Genomic DNA, 11,305 nt, shown 5'->3' on the forward strand with positions numbered 1-11,305 from the left:
CCAGCAGCACACGCGGCCCGCGGGGCGGACTGGGGCAGCAGCGAGGCGAGGGTAACGGGGCGGCAGGGCAGGTGGGTGTGGAGGGGAGCGAGGGGAGGAGTGATGGGAAGGGGATTTGAGGCGGGTCTAGCAGTAACTGGGTTTAGGGAATGGGAGATATTAGGCATGAGATGAAATGAGCGAGGGAAGAGATCGGAGGAGACCAGGACGAAGCAGTAGGAGGATGAGCGCTGGATACATAAAAAGGGGGGATTTTTCCCTTTGCAGGCGCCCCATCCTACGTTACCAACAGGGAATTGTGACTAGCTAGAGGCCGCACTGGAAACAAAAATTAGCTTTCTTCAGTTCACAGGTCGCTCCCGTGTGCTGGGTTACATGCAAGGCGAAGCCACAGTTGCAACCGCTAGGGGGGATGAGGGTAAATAACCCTTCCCCTTTGCACCCCGGTTACTGTCATGTTCATGTCCCCCTCAATGCAGTTTCAAACCGTGTGTATTTTCACTGCTGGGCCCCCTTTGCCTCCAGCTTCCCTTCCCCAGTCACTGGCACCTGAGTCATTGCAACCCCACTCACCAGCCTGCTGCCGCTGCCCGCCCTGGGCTGGGCACCAGGGTGATCAGTGGGTAACCTCTGTAGCATCACTATTATGCCAAGACTCGGGGGTGGGGCGAGGGAAAGACGCCCTTGGGATGGAGATTTAGGGTGAATTGTTGGGGTTTCTCTCTGTAGCAGGGGAAAGGGGGCGTCATGTACCCAGCAAACCCCTCTGGGCCCGTGTTCAGAGAGGAAGAGCCTGAGCACACAGCAACCTCCCGCCCGCCAGTCTCCAGAGGGGAACTAACACCCCGAGGGGGAGGGAAGAGCCTATGGGCAGCGGGTGCTGGCGGGGCCTCCTCCCCAACGAGGCGAATCGCGGTCGGTAAGGCCGGGGGGGGGGGGACTAGCCGCCACCTCCAGCACATGGGGCAGCAGCAGGGGCCAGGCCCGGTGGAGGGTGGGCGGGACCCGAGCTCCCCCCGGGCTCTGCCCGCTCCGGGCCCCCCTACAGCGCGGGGCGGCAGCAGGCACTCAGGGTACGCGGCGCTCACTTCCTCCCCAGCTCCGGCTCGCCCCGCCCTTCACGGGGTCCTCGCACCCGCTGCTCCGCCCCTTCGCTCCTCCCTGTCCCCAGCCGCGAGCAGTGGATGGGCCCGGCCTACGTCTGTACCTGAGCCGCCGCTGCGGTGTTTCTGGCCTAGCGGGGGCATCTACCTTCGCCCCGCCGCCATGGAAGAGGACATGGAGCTGGAGAGGTGAGAGGGGCCCTCCGGGGTGCGTGTTCCCGGGCAGTGGGGCGGGGTGGGCCCGCTGTGATCTACCGCGCCTGCCCGGCGCACTTGTTCCCGTCCCTTCAGCCCTGGGGGATGGGGCGGGGGAGTGGGGGGGAAACTGCAGGGATGAAGAGTTGGGGGGAGGGGTTACCTAGGTAGTTCCCTCTTGAGTTTTAAAAGTTCCCTTCTAGACCCGCCCCTTGACATTCTCCTGGTGGGAAGGGGTCATGTGTGGGGCTCGTGGTCACTCCTGTGCCAGGCCTTTGGGGGAGGCAACCACACGAAGGGCTGGTGCTGGACCCAGTAAAATACATATTAGTCATGTCACCTTCCTCCTCAGTGTGGAAGTGCCTGGGTAATCCTTCTGCTGTCAGGTAACAGGAGCTGATTTAGAGCCCACCTACTCGCTCTCGTGTGGGGCTTGATGTAAATAACCTGCCTCAACAGGTAACTTTTGTAGTGCAGAGGGACCATTAGAGAGCCTTTAAGACAGAAGCTGGAGCACTTTTGTTTACTGTCTGTTGTTCATTGGTGCTGATTACAGTGTTTACATTTAAATTATTGTATGTCATATAATAAAAGTTTAATCTCTTTTTTTTTAAGGGGGTTGCATTAATGTGGATGCTTACAGTTTTACTTACCTAAACATCAAGCCTACATGGCTTGGAATATTTGGGAGGACAGGAGTCCCAGTTTACAGAACACAAACTTACAAGCAGGAGACCTTTGACTTTAGTTTGAGAATTAGAATTGTTTTCCTATTCCTACAGCATCAAATATATTTTACTTTTACTTGTCTTAGACTATATAAGTGGTTTCCACATCGATGTTGAAGCATATACAGTATACTACCGAAAAACAGTTAAGATGTACTTTGCAGTACATGGAATGAGGTACGATAGTATTCCAGGATTTCTGAGGCTGCCGTTCTCTATGGGAGCCCTTTATCTCCCTATTGCAATATCATTCCTCTGTCCCTGTTGTGAGGCAGTAATCTGATTCCAAGTGGATGCATTCAGGAGAGTAGTTTATCACAGAGGGAACTTAGGTTATTCATGAGAAAAAATGGGGGCATTGAAGATACTGCTGACTTTCTGTTGAATTCTGAAATCCTCTATTGGTTTGGCTCAAGTTGCCTCATTGTCTTACTCTGTATCCTATGGCCTGGTTATGATCTACTGGAACAATATAACTACCAATCTTAGAAGTGAGAGTAGTGTGCTCAGAAGACTTTTTGGGCACCTGGCCCACAATTGTGAAATTTGCTTCTAGGAAGACTATGAGCCTCAGTGTCTTCATAATAAAATGTAAACTCAACTTTTTCAAACTCCTTACTTTGTTAAGGAAAGGCATACTTGTATGTAATAAATAAATGAAACCTCCCTATTAAATTAAGAAAGATGGGAGATTTTCCATGATCACTTTAATAAACTTGTGTTGCATGCCAGTACCAGCTATGATTGCAACTAGATCACAGTGCAAGTTGGAAAATTAATAAGCCTTGTTTTGTTAATTGAAATGAGAAAAGCCTAATTTCTGACTTTGTATTTATTATAGTCAGATTGTGGCTACATTGACTGGAATTCTGTTGGGATGAGATCATTCATTCTGCTATACAAATTGACTCATGTCATATCCAAACGAACACATTCCGTTTAAATGCATGTTCATTTAGTTGACTATTCAGTCATAACAGACCTCTTTTTTACTTTCTGCTTTGGAAATGGACCAGAAGCACTTACATTATTGGTAAATCTTGATGGTGTTATGCTATTTATTGTAGAATTGTCTGGGAGGAATGACTGAAATAATAGTTCTGCAGCATGACTTGTCAACACTACAACTAAACCATGTATAACAGAATCTCATGTGAGATTACCTGTTAGCAGTATGTCTAACAATGATAGCATGCTCTTCCAGTGTGTCTCACACCCAAATATAAGGAACTAACCTTGTGGTTCCATTTACAAAAAATAACTTGTTGCCCCCACTGTCCTCCTCCAACTGATATTGTAGATGGGACAAAGATAATAGTTGTGCTGGTGGAAGTGAGGGGATAATTGGGCCTAAGAGAATTTAATGATCCATTTACCTCCTATAATTTTTCCATAAGACACCTCTCCCCTATGATCTTAAAAAACAACTACATCGGCACTGGTCTGAAATACCAAACTAAATAAGAATATGTCATGGTGAGGGGTGGTATGAAGTTTTTATCGGCAAAAGTTTGTGATGGCCGCATTACTTGCTGTAGCAAATCTAAACTATACCATCATGACTTCTACATATGTCACACATGTTACAGAAAAGCTATTTTAGGGATGTTTTTAGAGAGTTTTAAAAATATTTATTTGAGCTATTTTTAGGTGCCTTAGCTACCATGAGTCCAAGTGCTCAAGGAAACATACAGGTTTATAATGATGACTTAAAATAGTGTTTTCTCATTATACGTTTAAATTCTGTTATGGACATGGACACCTTCTAGGTCTAGAGCAACTGCTGAGTCCCACTGGGAAACTAGAAGTTTTCCAGACAAAGGAAAAAGAATTTAATTATTTGTCCCCATGCAGCTAAGACTACAGTCTGGTGGTCTGACAAGAGAACTTGGTTGTCCAAAATTTCTGGCAGTGACTTCATTCTCTCAGACAAATTAAATTGAAAGATAGTTTCTGCTTTGATGGTCTAAAGCAGTAATACTCAGACTGAGGCTTGCGAGCTGCAAGTGGCTATTTAGTGCGTTTCCTTCGGCTCTTTGCAGCTCATGATATTAAAACAATGTGTGATTTAATTATTAACCAATCAGGATGCTTTTACTTATGTTATTAACCAATTGTAGTTGATAAAATAATACTTGGTCAATCATTTTGCTGTGACTATATCTATCTTCCCCCATCATTTGTGTGTGTGTGTGTGTGTGTATATTCCTCCATCATACTATTAATATGAATACGTAGTACTATAATAAATGAAACAATGAATTCACACTACTGTGGCTCTTTTGGGTAATGTTGATTGCTAATTTGGCTCCTGAACCACTGAGTTGTGAGTATCACTGGTCTAAAGACAGTTCTCTAATTTCTGTTCATTCTGTTTTGGATTATTATGCCAGGTTTTCTCACTTCTATTCTCTTTTTTTACTGTCACTAACTCATTTGGTCTTATGTTCTGTATTTTTCTTGCTTAAAATGTTACCATCACCAGGAATGATGGATGCTGAATTGGCTACCTCTTGTCATTTGACCTTTACATAGTCTGAGATTTAAAGCAATAAAAAAGCAGCGACTACAAATACCCGCAGATTGTAAATAAACCCAGTTTCCCATTCACCTTTGCCACCATCTATGGCAAGTATCGGATATGCATCCTTCCGCCGCTCCTTTCTGCTGGAAATTAGAGGCTGGCAGTTTCGCCTGAACATCCTACTATTAATTATATTGGAGAATATCCAGATTATAAATCTGAAACTTTTCATAGCCTTAAATACTAGGCCAAATTCCAATGAAATGTAATTGATGCTGTGAGTATAACTTACACTCCAAGGGATAGGTATACAGGGTTATAAAACAACTAACAGAAGAGTGTCAAAGTGTCTGACAGGGCTGGATTATTTTTCACCTCCCCTGTTCTTACTTTTTCTTCCCTGTTCTACACCTTTGGCATGTTAGTTATTCACAACACCATTTATGTCCCTGCCCTGAAGATTTTGCGTTCTAAACAATAAAATATCCTACAGTTAAGATATCCTGCCTTTGGCCCTAGAACAACACAGCAAATATGAGGTCTTCTGGGAATATATTAGAGGTTGTTGGAGAGAGAGTGTTGGATGTATTTTTCCTCACTCATAATCTCTTCCACAGTTAAAGCTGCCTCCTAGTTACCAGAAACATTTCACAACTCCTGAATAGCATCTCCTACTAGAACTGCCTTCCAAACCTAGTTTGCAGTGTCATCTATTTGAAATTGTTGTCCTAAGGGATAAGGCCCTTAGCATCTGGAATAAACTCCTTTATATTATTGTAAAACAATGGGATATAACACAAAGAACAGTCTTACTTTTTGAAGTGCACAAGTTGCACTTAAAATCTAAATCCTTAAGATATAAAATTGCATGTTAGAAAGGAAGCACAATTTAATAGCTAAAAGTAATAGTTAGACTATAGATCTAGCAATCATGAGATTGGTTGACATAACTTGACATTGGTTATGTAACGTAAAGGTGATCTGCCAAATAAAAACTGAGGATGAATTTCTTTATGGAATCTTCACTAATCAGGCTGTGGGGGTCATTCACACAGAAAAAAGCTTAAACTAATGCTTTTTTAAAGAAGTGATCTATTGTCAGCCTTAAACTGTTTAAAGACAGTGGAATTCTAAATCAGGTGAGTTAACTCCAAACTCTCCTAAGGCATGCTTTCCATTTGATTCTTATATGCCTATGTGGCATATTTGGTGTTTGTTTTAATCCTGTTTCTTTGCTGTTCAGTGTGGCATTCCTCAGGCTCCATTTTTTGAAATCCCTTTTCATCAGTTTCTGTATATATCCATTTAATTATTTCATGTTACATCCAGGGTGTCCATTGTTAATAATGTCCCTTATGTATGTACCTCTTCTTGCTGACTCTAGGACTGGCATCTTTGTCCTGTGCCAAAGCTTGGACAAGTTGTAAAAATAGATGTCAGGATCCTCAGATGTGTTCAAAAAACAACTAGCTTCTTCATTTCTAATTAAATTCATGCATAATAGAATGGCACTTATGGTATCAGTAGCACTATCATCTTGAGCTCTGCTCTTCAGAGCAAAACAGGGTAGAATCTAGTCAGTTCTTGAATGTATTTAATGCTGCAGGAAGTGGTCTTGAATATTCAGTGACATGATTCTCTCTGTCATTACTGAATCAATGCTCCATCTGGTTCTAGGAGACATAGTATCTGAGCACCAGAGCATAGCCTTTATTTTATTTACAGTGAATTTTGTGATGTTGCATTACACCGCCATGGGTTGGGCTCTGATTGCTACAGCTGCAAGCTCAAAATAGTGAAATTGCTTCTGGATATTTTCTCAAATTTGGAGGCGCCAGGAACACACAATATCCAAGCATAATGACCATATAAACACAATCACAAGTACAAAGTCTTATCTGTACTACAAGTTTTATTAAAGCAGTAAGTAAAGTTACAATTACTCGTGTGTTGTCAAATGCTGGCGGCGTGTGAGTGTTCTGTCAGCGTGCTGTCCCAGCTCTGCGCAGACAGCGGACACTGCAGACCTCTATCGAACTGCCCAATAAAATCACAGACCCGTTTCAGTAGCGAAGGCACTTGGCCAGATTTATTGTTGACGAGGCATGATATTATGTCCTATACGTGCTACAAGTACATTTAATATATTCGTGCCCGTGACAATGGACACAGCTCAGTGAATGGCGGAACTTTCCGTTTCCCCCTAGGCTGGCCAAAGACACTCCCTCTGAAATTCCTTTTTATAATAAGTTACGTATTGCCCCTCTGACATGGCTAGTTACTGCCCCTCTGACGTGGCTAGTTATCACCCTTTACCATGTATATGTTGGTTCAGTCAAAACATCTCTATCCATCACACTGTCATCATGACCTTATCTTTAAGAGGGGGTCAGTGTGTCCTTGTGTCATCTTCGGGGATTATGTTTACACCATAATTCTGTATTGGGGTGTTCTGGTACCACCCTTCTGGAATGTGCTTGCATGGGTGTCCTGTGCCTAGTACTTGTTAGGAATGTATGTGTTTTCGCAATACCAGCCCTGTTCTTGCCAGGTTCTGTGAGCCTGCACGCAGGCAGAGCCTGACGTCTGCTCACAGCCTGACTTTTGCTAACTTTGCTTTATATTAGCAGGACTTGACCCACTACTTTAGTTCAGGCCTCAGGCTTCTTATACCAGGCCTTATGTCTCAGGCTCTCTCTTTCTACTATACTATGCATATAGAAATCCTATGAAAACCTACGCAATAATTATAACTGTAGTCATTGTGACGGGTTCCCCTCTGGGGTGCCACCTGGAACTGAGGTACCACTGAGCCCCCTGACCCACCAGCTGGGGCTCCTTCTCACACTGTTCTGCTGCGACAAGCTGCAAAGCCCTGCAGCCTGCAGTTTCACCAGCATTCATACAGGTAGGGACACACCCAGCTGCAGTTACATGCAGGCTATCTGACCAGCCCCTGCATAAGAAGGCTACAGCCAAGGTAACTCCCAGCTCCCCAGGCATGCACCCCCTTTGGAGTATAAACCCAAAATTATACTGTCTTGTGCTGGACAGGGAACTGCACAGCGTAAGCTCATAAAGTTCACCACCTCCCTTAATGTGGAGAGGAATATGCAACAGCATTTGCCCCTAGAGCTATGATTCCCATACACTACACTCCAACTCACTGGTTTAGATAAAGCAGAAACAAGTTTATTAACTACAAAAGATAGCTTTTAAGTGATAAGTGATAGCAAACACATCAAAGCAGATTACCTAGCAAATAAACAAAAAATGCAAACTAAGCTTAATATACTAAATAGATTGGATATGAAGTAGCAGATTCTCACCCTAAGAGATGATGCAAGCAGGCTTCAGATTCTTAAGGGGCAAGCTGCACTTGCTTTACAGCTTGGAATGCCCAGGTGTTTCATTCACAGGCTAGACATCCCTTTAGCCTGGGTCCAACATTTTCCCCAGTTCAGTCTTTGTTCCTGAGGTGTTTCCAGGAGTCTTCTTGTGCGGGGAGTGAAGAACCACAGATGATGTCACTTCCTGCCTTATAGCTTCTGCATATGGTGGGAACCATTTGTTCCAAAGCTTGGTTTCCAGACCAGTCTGTGGGAAAAATACTGACATCCCAAGATGGAGGCCAGCATCCTGTGGCCTGGTCCCATGTCCTTGTAGAGTCATAGCAGCCATTACTTACAGGCTGTTTGGAGCATTCTCAGGAAGGCTCCCCAGATGGGAGATAAGCTTCTCCTAAGGCCTACTGTTCTTTCTAATGGCCCATTGCCCTGAATAGGCCCTTCCCCACCCACTATCTAGACTGAAAGTCTAGTGGGCGTTACCCAGGTGTAACTACATTTGAAATACAGATATGTAGTCAACCTTTATAACTTCAGATACAAAAATGATACATGCATGCAAATAGGATAATCAGATTCAGAAAATCATAACCTTTTAATTGACATCTTTCATGACATATTTGCATAAAACGCATCATAATTATGCCATAATCATATCATAAGAATATCACTGAAGAATATGGGGTGCAGTGTCACAGTCATACTCGCATTCTGAAAGCTATTCTAGGGTCTGCTGGACCTCTTAAAAGATAATCATCAGTAGAGGGACAATTCCTGCTGGGGTCTTCCCACTCTTACCCAACCAGGGTACTCTCTTTTATATTGTAGTTCTGACCACACCTAACACCTTATGCACACACATGCAGGTGTCAACCTTCTTTCCCTTATCTGAACTTCCATACCCCATGAATATTGATTGGGTGCCCCATTTTTCATAGGTTGTTTGTAGTTCCTCTTATTCTCCTTAGCATCTACGCATGACATGTACCCTGTGGTCAAGATAGACATTCAAAGGTCTTACAATATATTGCTGCCTATTGCAATAAATTTTTCCATAACCTCACCTATTGGCACTTCTTATGCAGTAACCTTGTGACCTTGCTGGCATAGGGTTATTCCTAGGTCACCCACTCATGTCAAGCTTTCTTAAACCTATGGCAGTGGTTCCCAAACTTTAACAACCTGTGAACCCCTTTCATTAAAATGTCAAGTCTCGTAAACCCCCTCCTAAAAATGAATATTTCCAGGGATTTTCTTGTTTACCTGAGTATAAATTATAAAAGCAGTGATCTTGGAAATATAAAATTTGTTTTTATGACATGCTTATTACACACTAATTATTATTAAGTGTCCCTGGCCTCTGTTGCCAGAAGCTGGGAATGAGCGAAAGGGGATGGATCACTTGATGATTACCTGTTCTGTTCATTCCCTCTTGGGCACCTGGCACTGGCCACTGTCAGAAGACAGGATACTGGGCTAGATGGACCCTTGGTCTGGCCCAGTAGGGCCATTCTTATGTTCTTATTTATCATTACAGTATTTTTATTACATTATGAAAATGGCAACACTCTTCCAAGATATCACTTTCATAGCTTGTATCACTTTGAATAAGCTGGTTATAAGACAAGGCTCCTATGTTTCATCAAAGAGTATCAGATGTGAAACAGCATGAAGGTATTTAAGAAGCCAACTCAGAGTTCCTCCTTCACAAGCATTCAGGTCTTGAGCAGTCCAGACAAACAACGCACGTTACAACAAAGCTTAAACTTGTTCGTCATAATAATTTTAAAAACAATACTAGTTGCCTATTTAATTTTAAAAACAGCAAAAAATATCCACCTCTCTTTCCATTTCTTATAAGGAGTCTTGAACTTTAAATCTCCTCAGTGTGATAGATAGGCTTGCTTTGATCCTCTTAACTCTTGGAAGTCCAGGGGCTCCGGGCTGCTGGCCCCATGCTGCCCGGGGTCCCTAGGGACAGCTTTGTCCGCCATTAGGGAATTTTTTTCCAAGAACCCCTGTAACATTTTGTAAACCCCCAGGGGTTCTTGAACCCCAGTTTGGGAACCTATGGCCTAGTCTGGCTATGCTAAAATCTTACAGGTCTCATCCTGTTGGCCTTGTGTTTCAGCCATGCTTTACTAACACTCACTCATCACTCTTAAATACTTAATCTTATACTTCTATAATCCTACAATTTAAATCTGTTTAGCATACATTGATTATACATGAAATCAATCCATAAATGATAAATGGATGATAAAATAAACTAATTGGCTATAACAGTCTTTCAGCTGAGTCTCTAATGATCCTGGTCAAGTCATTGTTCCCAGGGAATTTTTTTAAGAGATGTTAGTCTCTATGCTCTTTGATAAAATGAGCCATCTCTAGTTTTGCAAGTTGCTGTACTGATTTTGGTACCTGATTGTGCCCACCCTGTAAATGGTTGCATTATAGTTGTGAAGCAATTCCTGTTTGAGTATTACCTGTATATGCAGTGTTGTTATAGCTGGGTTGGTCACAGCATATTAGAGAGACAAGTTGAGTGACTTTACCTTGAATGGTCCCTTGAAATATGTGTGAACTCTTTATGCTAAAGAATCTGTTCCACCTTGTATTTAGCTGTGACACTCTGAGTCCATTTCCCAGACCTGAAGAAGAGCTCTGTGTAGCTCGAAAGCTTGTCGTTCTCACGAATCAAAGTTGGTCCAGTAAAAGATATTACCTCACCCACCATGTCTCCATTGCCTGTATAGTTCATAATGTACTTTAGGATCCTGGCAGATGAAAGGTGCTATTATAGTTGAAGCTAGCAGAGATGGTTAGAATTAAAATTACCTAACACTTTCTATCATAAGAACCTGTTTTCTGTTGCTTATATCTTAGTTGAACTTAACCATTCGGTCTAAAACTTTTCGTATTAGTTGATTTTCAGCAAAATTGAGCCATCCCTTTCCAAGAATGAGGTTAGGGAAATGTATGTTGTTTGGCTTGACTTTACAGACTTAACTTCCTTTTCATCTTAGTATACAATATAAATTTAGGTTAGAGAATTTTTACACAATGTATTCTTTGATCATCACTTAAAATATGCAGCAAAATTATAATCATTCAGGAATATAAGCAGACCCCTAGGGACCATCCTTTCCTGCAAGGAAAAGAACCCCTTGTTCTCACCAAACTTATCTCACCAACAGACCAATCTATTATAATTATTTTGGTCTTCTTCCAGTCATTCAAAAATATGCAGGTTTTGGATGCCATTTGCTGCTCATGTTATAAATGATGCCAGTATTACCAGTTGTGGCATTCCTGTGTGGTATTCCTTTGGGATCAGACCATGCATCAGTTTCATTAATTATACACTGCTCTACAGCCAAAATGCTTCTGAAATAAATGTAGTCAAAC

General features: G+C 42.8%; 1 protein-coding gene across 3 annotated transcripts in view; it reads left to right on the forward strand.

The window, feature by feature from the left end:
* Window positions 1-3: 3 nt before the first annotated feature.
* The window catches only part of LOC113406815 (protein POLR1D-like), a 25,065-nt gene continuing 13,763 nt past the window's right edge, over window positions 4-11,305 (forward strand). For 2 of the 3 annotated variants that reach the window (XM_026653562.1, XM_026653563.1), the window contains exon 1: window positions 1,100-1,292. In XM_026653562.1, the coding sequence (XP_026509347.1) occupies window positions 1,267-1,292 (26 nt within the window). In that variant the 5' untranslated portion in view covers window positions 1,100-1,266. Of the gene's footprint in view, window positions 72-1,099; window positions 1,293-11,305 lie in introns of those variants that run through there. The other variant, XM_026653564.2, reaches the window with a different exon arrangement.

The sequence above is a fragment of the Terrapene carolina genome, unplaced genomic scaffold (assembly GCF_002925995.2).
Source record: "Terrapene carolina triunguis isolate 2854851 unplaced genomic scaffold, T_m_triunguis-2.0 Scaffold141, whole genome shotgun sequence".
In the NCBI taxonomy this organism is placed as follows: domain Eukaryota; kingdom Metazoa; phylum Chordata; order Testudines; family Emydidae; genus Terrapene; species Terrapene triunguis.